The 22,472-nt window shown below is 42.4% G+C and overlaps 1 protein-coding gene across 1 annotated transcript in view; it reads left to right on the top strand.

Moving 5' to 3' along the window:
* Positions 1–9,744: 9,744 nt before the first annotated feature.
* Positions 9,745–22,472, top strand: part of UGCG (UDP-glucose ceramide glucosyltransferase) — a gene marked incomplete at both ends in the record, with an annotated part of 44,852 nt that continues 32,124 nt past the window's right edge. Inside the window, one exon of the mRNA XM_080709367.1 lies at positions 9,745–9,842. Coding sequence (XP_080565493.1) covers positions 9,745–9,842 — 98 coding nt within the window. The remainder of the gene's footprint in view (positions 9,843–22,472) is intronic.

Raw genomic sequence — 22,472 nt, 5'->3', positions numbered from 1 at the left:
ATGTGGTACTGGGGATTGAACCCAGAGACATTCTACCTCTGAGATACCCCCAGGCCTTTTATTATTTTTTTATTTGAAACAGTCTCCCTAGGTGGCTGAAAACCTCACTAAATTGCTTGTTGCTGAGGCTGGTTTTTTGGTGTGTGTGTGTGTGTGTGTGTGTGTGTGTGTGTGTGTGTGTGTTACTGGGGATTGAATCTTGAATCCAGGGGCATTCTACCTCTGAGTTGCACCCCCAGTCCTATTTTATTTTTATTTTGAAACAGGGTCTCACTAGGTTGATGAGAGCCTCACTACTTTTTGAGGCTGTCCTCAAACTTTTGATCCTCCTGTTTTAGCCTTCCAAGTATTGTATTACAAGGATACCCCACCATGCCTGGCTTCCTGGTGTTTTCTTTTTCAAGTCACTAATTTTATTTAAAATGATTAAAAATGTTAATTTACAAGAATACATTATATTATTTAATAAATATTCTATATGTGGATATTATTACAACAATTTATTTTTTTTAACTTTGAAAATGGGTCTCATTATGCTGATGAGAGTCTCACTACTTGCTGAGAATCTCCTTAAACTTGCAATCCTCCTGTCTCAGCCTCCCAAGTACTAGGATCATAGGCATGTGCCACCATGCCTGGCTCATATCATTTCTTTTAATTGAAGCAAATAGTGTGATAAAAGGAAAAGAGCAAGATGCTTAAATTGTCAGTGCATCTTAGTAGAAAATGACTCTGTGTATGTGTGTGTGTGTGTGTGTGTGTGTGTGTGTGTGTGTGCGTGCGCGCGCACGCTCGCCTTTTACTGGGGATTGAAATAGGGCCTTGCTAGCTTGCTGATGTGGGCACTGTGAGGTCTGACTGTGAGGCCTGGCCCTTGGCTAACAGAGGTTGAGAACAAAGATCTTTTAGAAAGACAGGAAAATGCCTCTAACCGTCCTCTACCCCCAGTCCCATAAATCCACCTGTCCTATGTGCTGCTAAACCCATCAGTCAAAGAAATACATAATTGCTTTGCTCTCCCCCCTCCTAACACCCCATCAAAAGCCCCTGGTCTGTAAGGAAGGAGGGCTCCTGACCCCTCTGACCCCTGTGGGCTCTCTATTGTCTGTCCCTTTTCAGGCTCCGCTCTAATTAAAGATCCTGTTCTGGCCTGTAGAGCTGTGTTTTTTATTCCTATATTTCCTAACAGCTGAGAATCTCACTACTTGCTGAGGTGTCCTCAAACCTGTGATCCTCCTGTCTCAACCTCCCCAAGTACTAGGGTTACAATAGGTGTGTCTCATCCCATCTGTTTCAAAGGCTGCTTTTATTTTTTTGTACTGGAGATTGAACTCAGAGACACTCTACCTTTGAGCTACACCCCCAGCCTGATTTTATTTTGGAACAGGGTCTGGCTAGGTTGATGAGTCTCACTATTGAGGAGACTGTGCTCAAACCTGCGATCCTCCTGCCTCAGCTTCCTAAGTACTGGGATTACAGGCATGCACCACTACACCCAGCAAAAAGACGCTTTTTAAAAATATAGTTTCCTAAGATGAGCGTGGTGGCGCACGCTTGTGATCCCCGCGCTTGGGAGGCTGACAGGAGGATTGCACAGGTTCGAAGCCAGCCTCAGCTACTGAGTGAGGCTCTCAGCAACTTAGTGAGACCCTGTTTCCAAATAAAGTATAAAATAGAACTGGGAGTATATAGCCTGGGGGTAGAAAAGCCCCTGGATTCCATCACCAGTACCACACACACAAATGTGTACACACACACACACACACAACACACACACACACACACACACACCACATATAGTTTCCTAAATCTCAGACCATGAAATTGACTTATACATATATTACACTGGTTGCAATCCTACATAATACTAGATGAATTACTTTGTAAGGGGAACTTTGACAGTTGGACATCTACTATACATTATTTAAATTAACTCAATACTGTACTTAGACAAATAGCCTTGGATTTGAAATTCCACACACCTGGATCCAAACTCCATTTCTCTCACTTATCAAACATATCAACTGGATAGTTTACTTAATCTCTGACTTCAAATTAGATATTTCATGACTGTTAAAAAAGTGAACATTTTAAAATTTTTCCTGGCACATAATTTCTGCTCTTATGTTAGTAAATATTTTTCTCTCTCAAAAATAAATTGACCAATTTTGTACACACAAACACCCCCTCTCAGAAAAAAACAAAAACAATCATATAGGTAACCTAGGTGACCTAACATTATAAATTTTACTAAGTAAAGTGGATGGAGGCCATCAGGCGTGGTGGCATTCACCTGCAATCCCAGTACTTGGGAAGCAGAGACAAAAGGATCGTCACAGCCTCAGCAAGTAGTGAGACTCTCATAACCTAGGGAGACCCCATTTCAAATAAAAAGGAAATAGGGCTGGGGGTGCAGTTCAGAGGTAGAATGCCTCAGGGTTTGAGCCGGGTGTGGTGGCGCACGCTTGTAATCCCTGCGCTTGGGAGGCTGAGACAGGAGAATCGTGCAGGTTCGAAGCCAGCCTCAGCTACTTAGTGAGGCTCTCAGCAACTTAGTGAGACCCTGTTTCCAAATAAAATATAAAATGGGTCTGGGAGTATAGCCTGGAGGTAGAAAGCCTCTGGGTTCTACTCCCGGTACCACACACACACACAAAAAAAAAAAGGCCTCAGAGTTCATTCTCCAGTACCACAAAAATAAATAAATGAATAAACAAATAAATTGGATTGAGGTATAAATAAATTGGATTGAGGTATAAATAAATTGGATTGAGGTATAAATATATAACTTCCCATCTATGCAAAAAAAATAAAATTGGACTAAGGGTGTAGCTCAAACATAGAGTCTCTCTAAGTTCAAACTACATCACCAAAATTAAATGAATGAATAAATAAAATACAAGCATGTGATAAAAACAGATTTAAATCAGCCATTTGGACATTTGTTAGTGAGAAAACTGAGGATGGTTTGAACTCTAGTGAACTTGGGTGCTACCCTGGACCACGTCCACCTATGTAAACACACCACACCAGCTGTGATCAAGTTTCAAGCCCAGGCGGGCAATCTGCTTAGAACCTCTGTATCATTCAGGGTTATTCTTCAGATCTGAAAGCTTTTACAGAGTTAACATTTCATGGGTAACAAACCAACCTAAGCTAGCCACCTGAGCTGGTGCGCTGGCAAAGCATTTTTCTTCTAATTTCAAAAATTCTTAGGAAAGAACACATAACAAGAATCATTGTTTCTCTTTAGCACAACAAGTTTCAGTCCAAGTGATTCTAAGTTTATTGCTTTTTTAATTTTTACTTTTTGTGGTGCTGGGGATGAAACCCAGGGGCATACTATCTCGGAGCTATATCCCTGGCTCTGTTTTATTTTTTTGTTTGGAAATAGGATCTCACAAAGTTGCTGAGAGCCTTGCTAAGGTGCCAAGGCTGGCTTCTAAGCTGTCATTCACCTGTCTCAGCCCCACAAGTACTGAGATTACAGGCATGTGCCACTGCGTCTAGCTCCCAAGTTTATTTTGAAGCTTTAAATTTACTCAGTTTTTGAGGGATTACCTTTTATCACCTTAAAAAGTTTGTATATGGTTCAAATTTTACATTATATCTGCATTTATTTATTTATTTATTTATTTATTTATTTATTTATTTATTGGTACTGCGGATGGAACCCAGGAGCATTCTACCTCTGAGCTATACCCTCAGCCATATTTTTTATTCTTTATTTTGAAACAGGGTCTCACTAAGTTGCAAAGGGCCTCACTAAGTAGTTGAGGCTGTCGGTGAACTGCAATCCTCCAGTCTCAGCCTCCCAAATACTGGGATTACAAGTGTGCACCACCACACCCAGCTTATACCTGCCTTTAAAAAAATAACTGATTAGCCGGACATGGTGGTGCATGCTTGTAATCAATCCCAGCGCTTGGGAGGCTGAGACAGGAGGATTGCACAGGTTCAAAGCCAGCCTTAGCTACTTAGTGAGGCTCTCAGCAACTTAGTGAGACGCTGTTTCCAAATAAATTATAAAATAGGGCTGGGTGTGTAGCCCAGAGGTAGAAAGCCCCTGGGTTCCACCCCCCAGTACTACTAAAAAAATTAAAAATAACTGATTAACCATAGGGAACTGAATTATGGTTTAAGAAAAACATTTATGTAAATATTTTATAATAACAACAATAGGAAATATGGCCAACATTGAAAAGACAATTATGCTTCCGATTGTCAAATAGAGCATGGGCTTTGTTGGAGATCTTTAGGTTGTGATTAGGTGAAGTAATAACTTACTGTGTGTGTGTGTGTGTGTGTGTGTGTGTGCGCGTGCGTGCACGCATTGGACCTCTGACATATATCTCCACCCCTATTTTATTTTATTTTTTAAATTTTGTAACACTGCCTAAGTTGTGAGGCTGTCGGCAAATCTGTGATCCTCCCCTCAGCCTCCTGAGTACCGGGACTACAGGCGTGTGCCACCAAGCCTGGCTACTTCCTTTTTTTTTTTTTTTATAATGAGGATCAAACTTAGGGCCTTGTACATGCGAAACACGTGCTCTATCAGTGGGCTCCACCCCTACCCTCTACACAGGTACCTGTGCTCTAATTCTGTGACAATTTTGTAAAGTAAAGGAGGTTAATGTTAATGGAAGGATGTTAATATTGGTTAATGTTTGTCTTATTTTTGCAAAGAAAATAACATTTAAAAATAGTTATAAACATAAACCTGGTGGGGTCTGTAACCCCAGTAACTGGGCCGAGATGAGGATCACAGGTTCTAAGCCAGCCTCAGCAATTTACTGAGGCCCTGTTTCAAAGTTACAAAAAAAAAAAAAAAAAAAAAAGGGCTGGGAGTATACCTTCTCCAGTGACTTCCACCAATGTAGATTAATTTATTTATTCATTCACTCAGCAAATATTTGAGCACAGTGTGGTGGCGCATGCTTATAATCCCAGCATTCGAGAGGCTGGGACAGGAGGATCACAAGTTCGTAGCCAGCCTTGGATACTTAGACCCTGTTTCAAAATAAAGAATAAACGTAGGCCTGAGAATGTAGCTTAGAGGTAGAATGTCCCAGGGTTTCATCCTCAGTCACACACACACACACACACACACACACACACACACACACACACACACTGCCTACAGGGTGCAAAGCCCTCACATTTCATAACAAATTATCTTTTTTAGACACAACAGCATTTCCAATTATATATATATATATATATATATATATATATATATATATATATTAAAGTTCCAGTTACATTTTTGAGTGCATTAAATGTTATTTATATAGATAAGTAGAGAACTCACTAATGCTCAAAAAATAGCTTTTTTACAGAGTAGATTTAGGTTCAAAGCAAAACTGAGGAGAAATTATAGCATTTCCATCTACCCTCTCCTTCCCCCAGTCTGCACTCCACCGCGGGCATCTTACACCACAGTGGAAGATTTGTTATAACTGATGGACCTGCATGGACGCAGCATTGGTACCTATAGTCAGTAGTTGACACAGGAATTCACTCTTGGAGGACTTTCCATGGGGGTTGGGAAATACATGACATTTATGCACCCTCCTAGCTCATGGAGAAGAATTTCTCTGCCCTAAATTCCCTGTTTTCTGCCTTCCCTTGGTGACCACTCATCTTTTTAAATGTCTCTGTATTTTTGTCTTTTCCAGAGTGTCATATAGTTGAAATCATGCAGTGACAGACTTTTCAGATAGACTTCTAGAAATCTCATCACAGAAGCTATTTGTCTTTTCTTTTTCTTTAGGTACGGGGGATTGAATTCAGAGGCATTCTACCTCCAAGTTATACCCACAGCCTAATTTTATTTCTTATTTGGAGACAGGGTCTCACGAGGTTGCTGAGGCTGGCTTTGAACCTGTGATCCTCCTGTCTTAGCCTCCCAAGAACTGAGATTATGAGCATGCCCCACCCTGCCTGGCTTAAACTAGACTTTTAGAACTATTTTATAATCATCAAACACTTGGTATCAGACAAATGAAACTGTTATGTGAGATTATCATTTTTAATTTTGGATAAATTGCTATAATACTAGATGTCAACCACTAAGCCAAGCATGGGAAGGAGGGATGGGGAGAGAATGGGGTGGGGATCGGGTGGGGGCTGACTGGGCGATGTGTGCATGTATGTCTACAAAAGTTTGTATCCCACTATGATGTATGAATACAGTGCACCAATAAAATAAAATTAAAAAAAAATAATTAAGCCGGGCGTGGTGGCGGATGCTTGTAATCCCCGCGCTTGGGAGGCTGTGACAGGAGGATCGCACAGGTTCAAAGCCAGCCTCAGCTACGTAGTGAGGCTCTCAGCAACTTAGTGAGACCCTGTTTCCAAATAAAATAGAAAATAGGTCTGGGGGTATGGCCCAGAGGTAGAAAGCCTCTGGGTTTTACTCCCAGTAACACACACACACACACACACACACACACACACACACACACACACATATTTTATAATTAAGGTTTGATAAAGTATCTACAATCATTAAATATGTCACATTAGGGGTTTGTTTTCTCTTAAAATGTATAAATTCCAGTATATATCGAATGTTACTGGATCATCACTGGAAAAAGTCAGAAGCCTTGAAATTTGGTGGAATTGTCTTTCTTTCTTTCTTTCTTTCTTTCTTTCTTTCTCCTTTCTTTCTGTGGTAGCGGGGATTGAGCCCTGGGGAATTCTACCTCCAAACTACATCTTGAGGTGCATTTTATTTTTTATTTTGCAACAGGGACTCATTAGGTTGATGCAAGTGTCAATACTTGCTGAGGCTGTCTTGAACCTGTGATCCTCTTGTCTCAGCCTCCCAGGTACAGGGATTGCAGGTGTGAGCCACCACACCAAACTGGAATTGTTTTTCTGAGAGAGAGGATAGCCCTTTAAACAAATAAACTGAAGTTCACTGCCACAGTGAGATTAGCCAGCAGGGTCTTTGCTTCTATACAAGAAAGAAAATTTAGACTATGGAAGGTACATTATCTATGGAATGTTAGGATTACCTAACTTTTTGTTTTAAAACCAGGGTTGGGCAGATTTAACTAGGGTCAAGTATAATATAGGTGACCTTTAATCTACTGATTATACTCAGTTATAGCAAAGTTAACTTAAGAATGTCTACCATCAACTTTCTCTGGCCCCACTTTTTGTGTTATTGATCATACTATAAAAAGTCTTGTTGTAAAGGCTCAGAAAACATTTTGGAAAAATGCAGAATGTACCAAACTGAGTGAATTAAGCAACTGATCTAGTTCATCGGGTATAATAAGGCATTAATTATAAGATTCACATCATAAGAAAAACAACTACTTTTCTTTTGTACTGGGGATTGAACTCGGACATTCTACTTCTGAGCTACACCCCCAGCCCTAGTTTATTACTTATTTTATTTTATTTTATTTTATGGAGCTGGGAATGGGACTCAGGGGCCTTCTACCTCTGGGCTACACTCTCAAACCTATTTTATATTTTATTTGGAACAGGGTCTCACTAAGTTGCTGAGAGCCTAAGTAACTGAGGCTGGCTTCAAACCTGCAGGAAGCCAGGGCTCAGCCTTCTAGGTACTTGGATTACAAGTATGTACCACCACACCCAGCCTATTATTTATCTATTTATGTATTTATTTTTGTGTGTAGTACTGGGACGGAATGCCATTGTAGGGGCTGGCTGGGAATCTGGCATCCTCCTGTCTCTGCCTCCCAAGTACTGGGATTATAAGCATGTACCACCACACCCAGATTATGTTTTACAATTATTTATTTATTTATTTATTTATTTATTTATTTATATGCTGGGGATTGAACCAGGGGCATACTACTTCTGAGCTACACCCCAAGCCCAATTTTATTTTTATTTTGATACAGAATCTCTCTATGTTGATGAGAGTCTCACTACTTGCTGAGGCTGTCCTTGAATTTGCAATCCTCCTGTCTCAGCCTCTCTAATACTGAGATAACAGACGTGTTCCACCACGTCCGGTTCTTAATTTTTATTTAGAAATACGGTCTCACTAAGTTACTGCACACTGCCCACCCCCAACCTACATCCTTCAGGCTCATTTTCCCAAATATTAGGGTTATATGTGCTGCCACACATGCCACTGGAAATTTAATTTCTCTACGCTGTTTTTCTCTATTAACTTTACTCAAGTGGGACAGAGTGCTGCAAATTCAGCACTGATTCTCAATACAGACCTTAAACTATTTTTAGTTTATCGTTTAATCATAGCTTATGGTAGCTCAATCACCATAACTGCAATAAATAGTAATAATAAAATAAACAACATCTTTTCGAAGCTAAATTCAATTCTAGAATCTCTCAAGGGAGGCCATAGATTATTTAAAAGGAAATCACTTGAAATAATAAACATTGTTTAAACAGAAAACAATCGAAAAACAATATAAACTCATTTGGGCTAAAGAAACAAACGGAAACACTTCGTACCAGCATCTCCCGGTACTGATGTAAAATTAGGATACCTTGTTTCCCAGAGTAACTCTTCCGTGTTGGAGCCCTGTCGTCCACATAGTAACAATAAAACTCCTAGTAGCTAGCCACATTTTAACAGGATCTTTTTAAAACAGATTTTTCAAATAAAGCGAAACTAATTTATTCCAATATACCCAAACGTACACTTTCAACACGTCATCAATTAAAGTTTATTAAAGAGACGATCTGGAACATCCAGGGTCCACAGTGGCAGCGCGTCCCCATCCGCACTAGCCGCATTTCAAACGCGCAGCCTCGGGCCGCTCCCTAATTGGACAGCACCGTGCTCGGGCATTTCAGTCGCCACCAGCTCTTTACATCTGAGTTCGAGCATTTCTTTCATTCCACCGTCTCCGAGATGCTCGGCGACCCGGGAGGCGCGTGAAGGCTGAACCCCCGGGACCCAAGCTCAGAGCCACCAGGCCCAGCGCATTAGAGCTGTGCGGCGCGGGGCGGCCGCGGGAGCCCGGGGCCGGGAGCGGGCCTGGCGGCCGAGCCACGCCGGAGGGGAGGCTGCGGGCCCCGGGGTGCAGCTGGGTTGGGGCCATCCCGCCTTCTGGGGAAGCCCAGCGACCCGAGGGCTGGAGGAGGAAGCGCAGCTCCCGGCCGCGGGCCGCCGCCGTCTCCCGCGAGGGCGCGCAGCCGGGCGCACGGTGCGGGCGAGGGCGCGGGCTCGGTCCTGCAGCAGCCGCCCCGGGGCGCGCTCGCACCGGCGACGCGGCGGGCGGCGATGGGCGGGGCGTCCACGGCCCCGCCCCTCGTGGGCGGGGCGTGCCCGGGGGCGGGGCTGCGGCCGCGCCGGGGAGTCCGGGCGCGAGCCGCTGGTTTCGCTTAGTGCGCGGAGCTGCGGCGGCGGAGCAGGACGGCGGAGCTGCGCGGCGCCGAGCCCGGCGGCGGGGAAGCGGGGAGGCCGGGCGGCGGCGCGCGGGGTCCGGGCCGAGGCGGCGCGGGGCTGCAGGCGCGACCCCGGGAGGCTGCGGGGACCGCGGAGCCCGGCCACCGCAGCGCCCGCAGCCCCGAGCGCGCCGAGGACCGCGCGCGGACGATCGCGCGTGCACGGGCGGGGGCGCGCGAGCCCTGCCCGCCCCTTCCGTCCCCACCCTCCTCCGCCCCTTCCTCTCCCCACCTTCCTCTCGCTTCCCGCGCCCCCGCACCGGGCGCCCACCCTGTCCTCCGGCGGGAGCGCTGTCCGCGGCGGCGGCCGGAGCGGGCCGGGCCGGGCCGGCGGGCCGGGGGATGGAGCTGCTGGACCTGGCCCTGGAGGGAATGGCCTTGTTCGGGTTCATCCTCTTCTTGGTGCTGTGGCTGATGCATTTCATGGCCATCATCTACACGTGAGTGCGGGGCAGCCCGGCGAGCCCCGGGCGGGGGTCTGGGCCTCCGGACGCGCCGGGCGGGGGGCGTTCGCGCGTGCAGGGCGCTGGGCTCCGGAGCAGAGGCTCAGACCGCTCCCTCCGTCCGCGTCCCCGGGTGCGGGGAGCGAGGTGGTCCCCGGGAGGGAGAGGTGCTGGACCCGTGGAGGGCTTGCCGGGATGCCGGCGGCTGCGGAGCCGGGGGAAAGCGGAGCGGCCGCCCCTGCGCGTCAGCCGGGGGGCTGCTTGCTCGGTCTGACCGTATTGGGGATTCGTGTGGTCTTTTTCATCTGGGCCGAGATGTACGGTGTGTCTTTTTTCCTCCCGGCTTGGGCCACGTTTTTGTTGTGGGTGCTGACGATGGATGCCGCTCTTGTGGGAGCTGCTCCGAGCTACCTGGACAGCCTCCCCGTGGGCGCTCTTCATGGAAGCGCGCTGTGTGTTCAGACAGGCGTGAAGCACCTGTTCACCTTGAAAAATGCCCACCCGACCTCCGGCCAGGCTCTCCCAGCTCTGAGTGGAGGTGGTGTGTGGCTTTTAGTAGGGCTCTCTTTCTTTTGGGGGGGTCCGTTCCTCGTTTATCATTTTGTTTAGCTTTGCACCCTCTTCCTGCCCTCGCATCTTTTCATCTTTACCAAGTACTCCTTGAGGCCTACCGGATACCATTTGCTGTTCTTGGGCAGGGACGCAGTGGCCAGCAGGACAGGGTTCCTGTCCGTATGGAGCTTACATTCTAGAAGGAAGAGACGATGATGAAAACCCAAGGAGGTTATTTAAGATCGTGATGAAGCCTGTCAATAAAGTAGAGCAGGATGAAAGGATGAAGACAGATGTGGGCTATGTGGCTCGTTTAGACGTTTCTACTAAGTGTCTTTGAAATGAAGGCTGCCTGTGTGAATGAATGAGCAGACTCGTGTAGGACACGGTATTGATACGGCGTGATGGCGCTCGCCTGTCATCCCAGCCTTTGGGAGGCTGAGACAGGAGGATCACAGGTTTTGTGGCCAGCCTCGGCAACTTAGCAAGACCTTGATGGAAAAAAAAAATTAAAATGAAATAGGGCTGGGGGTGTAGCTCAGTTAGAATATTCCTGGATTCCATCTCCAGACCCACAAAATAAATAAATATAAAAATATAGAACAATTTTTAAGTTAAAATTTTTTTTAAATCAACAACTAGAATAGGGTGTATATTAGTAGAGGAGAGGGGATGACTTTAAGAAAGTTATTTCTGGGGCCTTTTATTTTTCCTTTGTACTTGGAAACATTGTATTTTATTAATATAGTGTAGATACTGGAGAAAGATACTACTTATATGTAAAAGAGACACTGATAATTCTTTGAAACTGAAAGAAAACACTCCCTTTTGATATTGTTGATCTTCATTTTGGAGTGTTTGAGCTATCGCCACTGAGCAGGTACTGGAGGGTTCATTTTACATATATGGGTTCTTAAAATTTGTTACTTTTTCCAGTCATAAACATTTTTTAAAAGGCTTACTATATATATGGAATTTAGACGATACAGAGAGGAATAAAGAAAGGTAAAATACACATATACCAAAATATTACATTGCTAATTTTTTTTGTGACAGTCCTTCCAGTTATATTTTTGTATATATGTGCCTGTGCACCTGTGTGTGTGTGAGAGAGAGAGAGAGAGGAAATGCATTTCTTTTCATGTAAATATCTATCATTTTAATAGGTGCATGATATTTTAGTTTATGAGATTCTAATAATGTTTATTTGTTGCTATTGATGGACATTTAGGGTGTTTCCAATTTATCAAATAACACTGTCATGGGTTTTTAAATTTCTTAATCCCAGCGCTTTGGAGGCTGAGACAGGAGGATCGCACAGGTTCGAAGCCAGCCTCAGCTACGGAGTGAGGCTCTCAGCAACTTAGTGAGACCCTGTTTCCAAATAAAGTATAAAATAGGTCTGGGAGTATAGCCTGGAGGTAGAAAAGCCCCTGGGTTCCACCCCCAGTACCACACTAAATAAATAAATAAATAAATAAATTTTTTAATTTTATTTCTTTTGTGTGTATAGTGGTGCTGGGAATTGAACCCAAGGCTTCCTGTGTGGTAGGCAAATGTTTTACCACTGAACTATTCCCCTGGCCCCTTTAAATTTTCTATTTTGAGACAGGGCCTCACCAAGTTGCCCAGGCTGGCCTCAAACTTGTGATTCTCCTGCCTCGGCTACCAGGATAGCTGGAATTACAGGACAGCCACAAAGGGCAGAAGTCATGTATCTTTTAAACCTTAATACATACAAAATGCTCCGTAAAATTGTTACATCTATTTATAATCCTTGTAACATTGTATAATACTCTCCATTTCCCTTACTAAGTATCAGACATTTCACTGTTTTTGTTCTTGTTTTCATTCCTTTAATTACTAGTTCTGTTGAACACTTCTTCCACTTAGTTGGGAATTACATATTCAAAATCCTTTGTGTGAGTTCATCTTTCTAATATGAAGGTAATTCTGTTATCTGGAATATGCTGTAATTCCCTCGATCTATTTTATTGTCTTTTAACTTTGCTTATTTATATAACATGGAGAAAAAACATGTGAGCTGTGTGTTTATATAGACAAGTCTTTTTCTCCCAGTGTTTTCTACCTTTGGTATGATATTTATTGTCTTCTTTATTCCTGACCATTATACGTTAGTTTCCTTTTAGTATTTTTTTCCTTAACTTTTACTCTTTAATTCTCCCAGTATTTGACTTTATTATGAGATCTAGAGACCTAATTTTTGTTTTATTTAAATAGCTACTTGGCAGGCATGGTGGCACACGCTGGTAATCCCAATACATGGGAGGCTGAGGCAGGAGGATCAAGGTTTGAGGCCAGTCTCGGCAACTTAGCAGGACCCTCTTTCAAAATAAAAAAAATAAAATAGAAAAACAGGGCTGAGGATGTAGCTCAGAGGTAGAATGTCCCTGAGTTTAATCCCCAGTACTGAAATAATAACAATAATAAATAAATAAGTAGCCACTTGTAGCCGGATGTGGTGGCGCTCACTAGTAATCTCAGTACTTGGGAAGCTGAGTGAGGAGGAGCAGGGTTTGTGGCCAGCCTCAGCTACTTAGTGAGGCTCTCTGCAACTTAGTGAGACCCTGTTTCAAAATAAAGAATAAAATATAGGGCTGGCAGTATAGCTCGGAGGTAGAATGCCCCTGGGTTCCATCCCCAACACTACACACACACACACACACACACACACACACACACACACACAGCCACTTGTTCTCAAATCATTTATTGCGTGATTATTTGATAATTCCACTGTTTTGAAATTACTGGCTTTACCCTGGAGAATTTTCTCTTTTATACTTGGTTATGTTCCAGTTCTTCCCATGGCATTTCATTGATGTATTTGTTCTTGTATCAGTATCCTTTGTTTTAATTAATGAGAGTAGATTTTTTGATAAACTTTGGAATCTTTGTTTCAAAGTCTTAAATAATCTTATTTTGTTTATTATTAAATGTATAGCTCAATTTGGAAGAAACTGAAGTGTTTTTCACAACTGATCATGATATACTGCCCTCCTCAACATTTTATATAATAATAAATGTCATGCATCTTTAATTAAAATTAACACTACTCATGTATCCCCATATTTCAAATAACCATATGGAAATGTTTATGTTCTTAGTTTTGAGACCACTCCAGAATTGTTTTATTTATTTTTTTTGCTTAATGATAAGCAGCAAACATTTTCTTAAAATATTTAAAATTTTTGTTGTTGTGGAACTGGGGATTGAACCCAGAGGCATCCTATCTCTGGGAGCTATACCCCCAGTCCTATTTTTTATCCCCCCCCCTTTTTTTCTTTTTGGTGGTACTGGGGTTCCTGGAAACACTTCTACCTCCAGGCTATACTCCCAGACCTATTTTATATAGTTTTGTGTTTTTTTTTTTAATTTAGAAACAGGGTCTCTGTAAGCCAGCTATGCTGACATTGAACCAGAGTGATCTGATTCTCCTGTCTCTGCCTCCCAAACGCGGGGATTACAAGTGTGCGCCACCAAGCCCGGCTTTTATTCTTTATTTTGAAACAGGGTCTCACTAAGTAGCTGAGGCTGGCTTTGAACCTATGATCCTCCTGTCTCAGCTTCCCAAGTACTGGGATTACAAGCATGTGCCACCTTGCTGAGCTGTTTTAAGTTTTTGAGAATAGTATGATCCTTTAGCTTAGTTGAAATAATGTAGTACTTATTTTCTTTTACCCAAAGCATTACTTTTTTTGTTGTTTTACTGACAATAGCAGGTTTCTGAAAATTATAGGAAAATAAAAAAAAAACCAAAATTAGTTTATAACAGGTTAGAGTGGTTAATTATAATCTTATGAATACTTTTTCTAAATGGGTATCTGATAGGAAACAAATAAGCAACAGATTGTGTGTGAATTAAAGAATAAGTCTAACTGCTGTGTGTGTGTGTGTGTGTGTGTGTGTGTGTGTGTGTGTGTGTGATTGAACTCAGGGTTGAACTCAGGGTCATTCTGTCTCTGAGCTACACCCCCAGGTCTTTTATTTTTTATTTTGAAACAAGGTCTACTAGGTTTCTGAACATCTTACTAAGTTGCTAAGACTGTCCTTGAGTCTCTTGTCTGAGATCCTCCCGTCTCAGCCTCCCAAGTTCTGGGATGACAGGTGAGTGCCACGGCACCAGGCTGAAATCTTTCCTTTTTGAAATAAAATACTTCCCAGCTTAATCTAAATCTGCCTTCCTGTTCCATCTCTCTCCTTTCTGATAGAACCTAAGGCCTCATACCTGTTAAGGCAGGTGCTGTACCAGGGCTAAAATCTCTAGTCTAAGAATTGTTTTCAGGCAGAGAACTAACCAATTTTTATCTCTTCCTTACTGTATTTAGCAAAGTGCCCATTGAATCTCCATGTGTAATCAATATGGTTAAAGAACTTTTGTAACAATATTTGGTTAAAATATTGTGGTATGTAATCTATGTTTTATTAAAGGATATACTTTCTGAATACATGTTTTATATTCCCTGAAGTAAGGCAGTAAGGATATCAGTGAACAGATACTGATATTTTCCTTCTGAAAACTTGTGCTTGCACTTGATAGAAATGGAGCCTATTTTCTAAAACTATATCTGGGTGTCAGATAAGGAACATAATATGTGGGTTCCTGATTGTTAAAAATGTTTAAGTAATACAAATATGGTAATAAATTGCTGAGAAAACTTAAAGCACTTTAAGAATTGGTTATTTAAAAATTATTGAGCAGTGTGTAATGGAATCTATTTAATTTAGACTTGATGTTTTATTATTGTGTCTTCTTACTGTGAGATAAAGAGCTAAGTATTTATTGGCCTGCGCTTAAAAACAGAGCTGAGGCCAGACGAGGTGGTTGGTACTTGTAATCCCAGTACTTGGGAGGCTGAGATAGGAGGATCACAGGTTTGTGGCTAGCCGCAGCTAATTAATGAGGCCTTCCACAACTTAGTGAGACCCTGTTTCAAAATAAAGAATTAAAAAATAGGCTGAGGGTGTAACTGAGAGGTAGAATGTCCTTGAGCTCAATCCCCAGTATTAAAAAAAAAAAAATGGAGTTGAATTTGGTTAAAAGAACAAACAACTCTTATTCAATGAAGTTATTTCTTTTGATTCCAAAAAAGTCTTCTAGTTTTTATAAGACTATAATTTTTAAAATTGTGATAATTTTTAAGTAGACAATCAGCCAGGCATTGTAGCACATGCTTGTGAAGCCCTCCACAACTTAGTGAATCTGCAGTCCTCCTGTCTCAGCCTCCCTAGTACTGGGATTACAAGCAGGTGCCTCCACCCTCGGCTCCCAGCCCTATTATTTATTTATTTATTTATTTATTTATTTATTTATTTATTTATTTATTTATTGTGGTACTGGGGATGGAACCTAGGGGATTTCTACCTCCAAGCTATATCCCCAGTCCTATTTTTTTTTTTATTCTTTATTTTGAAACAGGGTCTCACTGAGTTGCAAAGGGCCTCACTAAGTTGCTGAGGCTGTCCTATCTTAGCCTCCCAAATGCTGGAATTACAAGAGTGTGCCACCACGTCCAGCTTCCCACCCCTGCTTTTTGTTCTTTACTTTGAAACTGGGTTGTGGAGGGCCTCAGTAGCTGAGGCTGGCCTTGAACAGCAATCCTCCTGTCTCAGCTTCCCAAGTACTAGATTACAAGCATTCACCACCATGCCTGGCTATTTTATTTTATTTTATTATGGTACTGGGAATGGAACCCAGGAACATAAGCCTCTGAGCTACACACCAGCCCTATTTTATTTATTTATTTATTTTTTTATGGTACTGGGGATGGAACCCAGAGGCATTCTACCTCTGGACTACACCCCCAGCCCTATTTTATAATAATTTATTTGGAAACAGGGTCTCACTAAATTGCTGAGAGCCTCACTAAGTAGCTGAGGCTGGCTTTGAACCTGTGTGATCCTCCTGTCTCAGCCTCCCGAGTGCGGGGATTACAAGCGTGCACCACCACGCCCGGCTTTCTTATTCTTTGTTTTGAAACAGGGTCTCACTAAGTTGCAGAGGGCCTTACTAAGTTGCTGAGGCTGTCCAAGAACTATGATCCTCCTGTCCCAGCCTCCCAAATACTGGGATTACAAGCTTGCACCACCCCACCCAGCTTCCTTCCCAATTTTAATACAGAACCGAGGCGTAGTCATTTTCTAACATATTTTAGATGGCAGATATTGTAGGAAAGGTCTTCTTTCCAGAGTCCTTAATTTCCTAAAAGTAAATGATGCCTGCAGCCTCAGCAGGTGGAATTGGCTAAGTGATTTTAGGTTTTATGTTTTTTTTTCTCTCTCTCTTTGCGAGAGCAAGTGTGGTTGACAGTTGGGACTGAGGTGACATAGTGCAAAAGCATGAAAGTAGTAGTTTTGTTCCCTGGAGGGCTCTAGAGGCCATCTTGCTGGATGATAAGGTATCTGTGCAGGACACCTTACTTTATTGTCCGCCTTCTCTTCTTTTGCTCTTCCCCCATCTCACCGATTACATGTTCCCCCTGTATACAGTGTCCTTATGTTTAGCATTGGGCTTTATCTTTTGTATTAATTGACTGAAAGCTAGCATTGAAATAATTCTTGTATCCACAAATATGAAATTATCCTCTAATAAAGCTAAAGTCTTTCTTTTCCTGAAGATTTTTTAGTAGTTCTTGCTTCCTACAAATAATTTCTTTTTTAGCCTTTTTTTTTTTTTTTTTTTTTTTGGTGGTGGTACTAGGGATTGAGCCCTGGGGATGTTTTACTTTCAAGTTATACTCCCAGCCCCATTTTATTTTTTATTTTAAAGCAGGGTCTCACTAGGTTGATGAGAGTCTCCCTATTTGCTGAGGCTGTCCTTGAACTTGTGATCCTCTTGTCTCAACCTCCCAAGCACTAGGATTGCAGGGGTATACCACCATGCCTGGCTTTCCTTTCTTCCCTTTTTTCCTTTTTTCCTTTTTCTTTCTTTCTTTCTTTCTTTTTTTTTTTTTTTTACTTTTGGTCTTTTTGTGGGCTATACTTCCAGCCCATTATTTATTTATTTATTTATTTATTTATTTATTTATTTATTTATTTATTTTGTATGTGTGTTAAAACAGGATCTTACTAAGTTGCTGAGGTTGACCTCCATCCTAAGGTCTTCCTGTCTTAACCTCCCCAGTACTGGGATTACATACAAGTGCCACCACACCCGGCTACATAGGATATTTCTAATGTTTCTAGCATAGCAACTTTTATATCTGTTGCATAGCTTTTGAATGAAATTTACACGCTCATTGTAAAGGAAAATTATGATCAACCAACCTGCCAGAAACTAGTTGTGTCTGAAATCTAAATTTTAGCATTTGGAATATTTAGGTGATGACTCTTGCTTTAAATTTATGAACATGTGGGTGTTGGAAGACTTGTGAGAGTCAGTTGAGAACGTCTCATCTGTGTCAGTCTGAGGATGCAGGGGCTTAGGTGTGGTCAGATGCTCCTCAGCCCAGGTCATTGTTGTAGGGATATTTTATGACACATGAATGAGACATTTTAGCCATTGAGACCTTTTAACCCAAACCCAGGAAGAAACAGAATTGGACTACAGTATGGTAACTTTAAGGAGGCACCTGAAACATTGAAATTCAGTTTTAATCTCGTTGATGGTTTTATTGAACATTTTCCCTCCCTCTTTCTGCATGATTAGTTCCGTGTACCTTCATATCAACCCTATCTCTTTATCAGCAGCCCCTTCCCCTTCTGGGCTAGTTTTCTTACTCTAGCTTTATCCTGGAGCACTCATCTTGGATCATGTGCTTAAACTCTGACTATGACTCCCTCTTGCCTTCAGGTTAAAAGTCAAACTCCTTAACAGGACCTGTGCAGCTCCTGCTGTGGCCATCCCCTCACCCTCACACCTGTTCTTCAGCAGCCTTGGTTTACTGGCATTCCTCTGAACATGCAGGATATTGGCTTTCCTTCCACCCCCACCCCCACCCCCCACTTTTTTCTGCTTAACTAACTCCTGCTCATTCGAGTCATTTTAGACTTTAGTTCCTTACTGGGTTAGGGGGGCCCTCTGATGTCTTTGTGTAGTGCTTTGTATTTATGTATCTAAATTAGGAATGATTTTCTTTTCCCAATTAGCTTGTAAGTTGAGGGTAGAGATGATGTCTTATTTACTGTTGTAGCTCCGAGGTCTGCTAAGCACTCAACTATTGTTTGTTGAATGAATGATCTTTGAGGTTTCTCCAGTAGCAGTACCAGAATTTTAGCTCATGCATTAATTCCTCTCTGATGGCCATCACAGTTTGTGGTACCTGGGAAAATTTAGGATGCTTTCAGTGACCATAGATTTGAATGAAGCTAAGACACCAAATGGGATCTTTATCTCATTATTTCTAACCATTTGCAAGTTAAAATAGAAACAAGGCTATATGAACACCTTGTTTACCTTCTAAATTTTCCCCTAAAGATTTTCCAAAGGGACTGGCTGACTTGCCATAAATAAATAATCTTTGCACCCAGATCTGTCTTTAGACTCAGATCTGGGGAATGTAGAGCCCAGGGCTATCCAGAGTTGGCCCACAAATGCAAATCATAAAGAACAGCTCCAGTTTTCTTCCATCCAGGGGATTTTATTTTATACATGAGACAGTTTCATTTAAACATTCATTCAATTGAAAAGGGTAGCTTCAGAAGGTTGTGTAGCTGAGGATAGGGGCAGTCTCATTAGCTTCATCTGGATATGGAGAGCATGTTTTGAGTTCCTAGTGTGTGTGACTTTGATTCTAAAACTTGTGCTAGGCACATTTCTTTGTTGCTATCAGTAAAATATGGCACTTTACCCATTTTCTATATATTGGAGCTAATTCTCTTGTCTTCAAAGGGTTAGTGAGTTGTGTTTGTTTTTTGGGGAAGAGATTGTTGTTCTTGTTTGAGAAGTTAATAAAGATCTATTCGTTTTGTGAGGTGGTTGGACTCCTTATATCCAGTATCCTCTGCATCCACTCTCCAGTGGAAATAATTTGTGTTTTCCTGCATAGATGACTCGCTATTTTTCATTCTCTGGGAAATCTTGTGCCAGCAAAATTCAGGTTGCACAAGAAGGTGTGATTTGTGATATTGCTGAAACCTGTTTTGATGCAGCACCATTCTGAAATAAGGGCTATGGCAGTAACATCAGTCACGACCCATACTGATCATAAACACACAGCAACAGCCTTTTAGAACACAGTCCCAAGGACAACAATAATGGACAATGTGAAGTAGGGACCTGCTGATATCTCAGACAACCTAATTTTATGTGAAATATTAACAAGTGTGATGTCGTGGAGCACAGGAAATGAATTCCTGGAGTTAGATAAATTGGTTCAACTGAATTACATAGCAGAACTATAAAAACAGCACAATGATGGACTGTTAATCAGGGTGACCTTTGTCCTTGTAGAATTCATATTTTCTATAGGGTTTCTCTGTGTGTGTGTGTGTGTGTGTGTGTGTGTGTGTGTGTGTGTACTGGAGATTGAACCCAGAGGCACTCTGCCTTTGAGCTATACCCCCAGCAGGATTTTATTTCTTATTTGGAAACAGGTTCATGCTAGGTTGATAAGATTCTCACTACTTTCTGAAGATGTCCTCGAACCTGTGATCCTCCTGTCTCAACCTCTCAAGTATTGGGATTACAGGTGTGCCCCACCAAGCCGGGCTCATAGGGATTCCTAAATGCAAGTATCGTGCCTCGCATCTGGTTGTGGGGTAGAAGTAGAGGTAAGAGGACTACTCCAACTGGAGACCATCGATCAATTCAGACAGATCTGTAAGGTCCAGCAGAACCCCTGCATATTTCTTACTGTCACTTGGCATTCTTTGAAGTGTTCCCTGAATAGATGTCCTTCTAACCAGCCATGGAAAAAACAGGATCCTGAAGGCCGGCCTCAGTCCTTGGTTCCTGTTTCATCCACGACAACCTTTGGACTTTGGCTGGATCTGAGTTACTCTAAGAAAGTACCTTTTCCTCCCTAGCCTGGAAGGAGAGTGAGGCCCTAACAGCCCCAAACCCTCCCTTTTCCCCATCTGTTTCTCTCCCTCCTTCCTCTCCTCTTTTTCTTCTTCGTTGATAGAGGTGACTCTAGCTCCTAATTTAAAATTTAATTTAGAACTGATTCCTCAGGGAAATGATACGTGTATTGGAATTTTACTATATTTTCTAACTCACCAGAAGTTCCCACTGAGGTCTCAGGCTCACTTCACTCTTTAAAAATGCAACCAAGACATCGACTACCAATAAAGGGAGGGAGGCCATTCCATTATACCCACTGCATTCCTGAAAAGATAATTAAATCAAATTCCTGAAAATTAAATGGGGGATATGTGAGTTAGGAGGAGAGAGTTTATTTCAAGAGAACTAAGAATATTGTTAAAATATTGTAAAAAAGAATATTGTAAAAAAAGAATATTGTAAAAAAAAAGAATATTGTTAAAATATTGTATAAGAATATTGTTAAAATATTCTTACACCTCCTGCTGTTCCTGCTGCCCGAGTGCTTTGGGTACCACTGCTGGGATGATGGGTTCTTTCCCGTTTGGGAAAGACTTGTATGTGTGCATCATGGGTTTACAGAGATCAACAAAGCAAACACAGGCTCTGTAGTCTCCTTTTTGGGGGGGGGTGGTACTGGGGTGGAACCCAGGGGCTTTCTTCCTCCGGGCTATACTCCCAGACCTATTTTATATTTTATTTGGAAACAGGGTCTCACTAAGTTGCAGAGAGCCTCACTAAGTATCTGAGGCTGGCTTCGAACCTGTGCGATCCTCTTGTCTCAGCCTCCCAAGCCCGGGGATTACAAGCGTGCGCCGTGACCACGCCAGGCTCTCTGTAGTCTCTTTTGGAATCACCATCTTCATACAGGAAGGTGGTGTTGCTTAGAATTACATCTAACCACAGTTACTTTGTGCATTGCATCTGCTACAGAGTAGATACCTTGCCTCGCTGGTCTCGGCTCTGAGCCTGGCTGGCATCCTTGCCCTCTGCTAGCCAAGCGAAGGGGATGCCCACATCTCCAGCCAGCCTCTGAGAATAGGGGCATTAGGAGAAGCCGGGTCTACATAGCATAGCATCTCTGTACAACTGAGAACCTAAATAGTTTAAAAGGAGAGTTCAGCTAAAATCAATGGTAGTAACCAGCCATTTTTAATGGATAATTTGTGGGGTTTTTTTTGTTTTGTTTTGTTTTGTTTTGCAGTATCAGGGGCATTCTACTCTGAGCTACACTCACAGCCCTTGTTTTTTTTTTTTTTTTTTTTTTATTCTTTATTTTGAAACAGGGTCTCACTGAGTTGCAAAGGCCTCACTAAGTAGCTGAGGCTGTTCCACGGTCCTCCTCCTCCTGTCTCAGTCTCCCAAATGCTGGGATTATAAACATGCACCACCACACCCGGCTGGTAATTTGTGATATTTAATGGATTTTGCTCTCATACTTGTATGGCTTTTAAACTTTTGGATGTCTCTAAGACTAAAATTTCCTAGATATTTGATGTAATTTTTAACTTAAATATTTTAACCCAAATATTAGACATGATTTAAACTGTGCCTTCGATGTATTTTATGCCATGTTTGTATTTATTTTGTTTTGGCCATAATTGGGGGCTTTTGATCATTCCCCTTCTTTTAATCTGTCTTACTACTCAAAAGTTGGATCTTATTAAAAAACAACATAAGCCAGGTGTGGTCGTGCACACCTCAAATCCCAGTTCTTGGGAGGCTGAGACAGAGGATCACAGGTTTAAGGCCGGCCTCTGCAACTTAGTGAGAAACCTAGCAAGACCTTGTTTCAAAACAAAAGGTAAAATAGGGCTGGGGTGGAGGTGCATAGCTCAGAGTTGTAGGGTGCTCCTGGGTTCACTCTCCAGTCCCCTCTCCCACACAGAGGCCCTATCGCCTCTCATATCTGAATTTTTAAAAAGTATATGGATTCCAGGCCGGGCGTGGTGGTGCATGCTTGTAATCCCTGTGCTTGGGCGGCGGAGACAGGAGGAAAGCGCAGGTTCAAAGCCAGTGCTGGCTTAAGAGACCCTGTTTCCAAAAATAAAAAAGGTCTGGGAGTGTAGCCC

Source organism: Muscardinus avellanarius (assembly GCF_963383645.1).
Source record: "Muscardinus avellanarius genome assembly, chromosome: 13".
In the NCBI taxonomy this organism is placed as follows: Eukaryota; Metazoa; Chordata; class Mammalia; order Rodentia; family Gliridae; genus Muscardinus; species Muscardinus avellanarius.
This window is presented reverse-complemented; position numbering and strand designations above follow the sequence as displayed.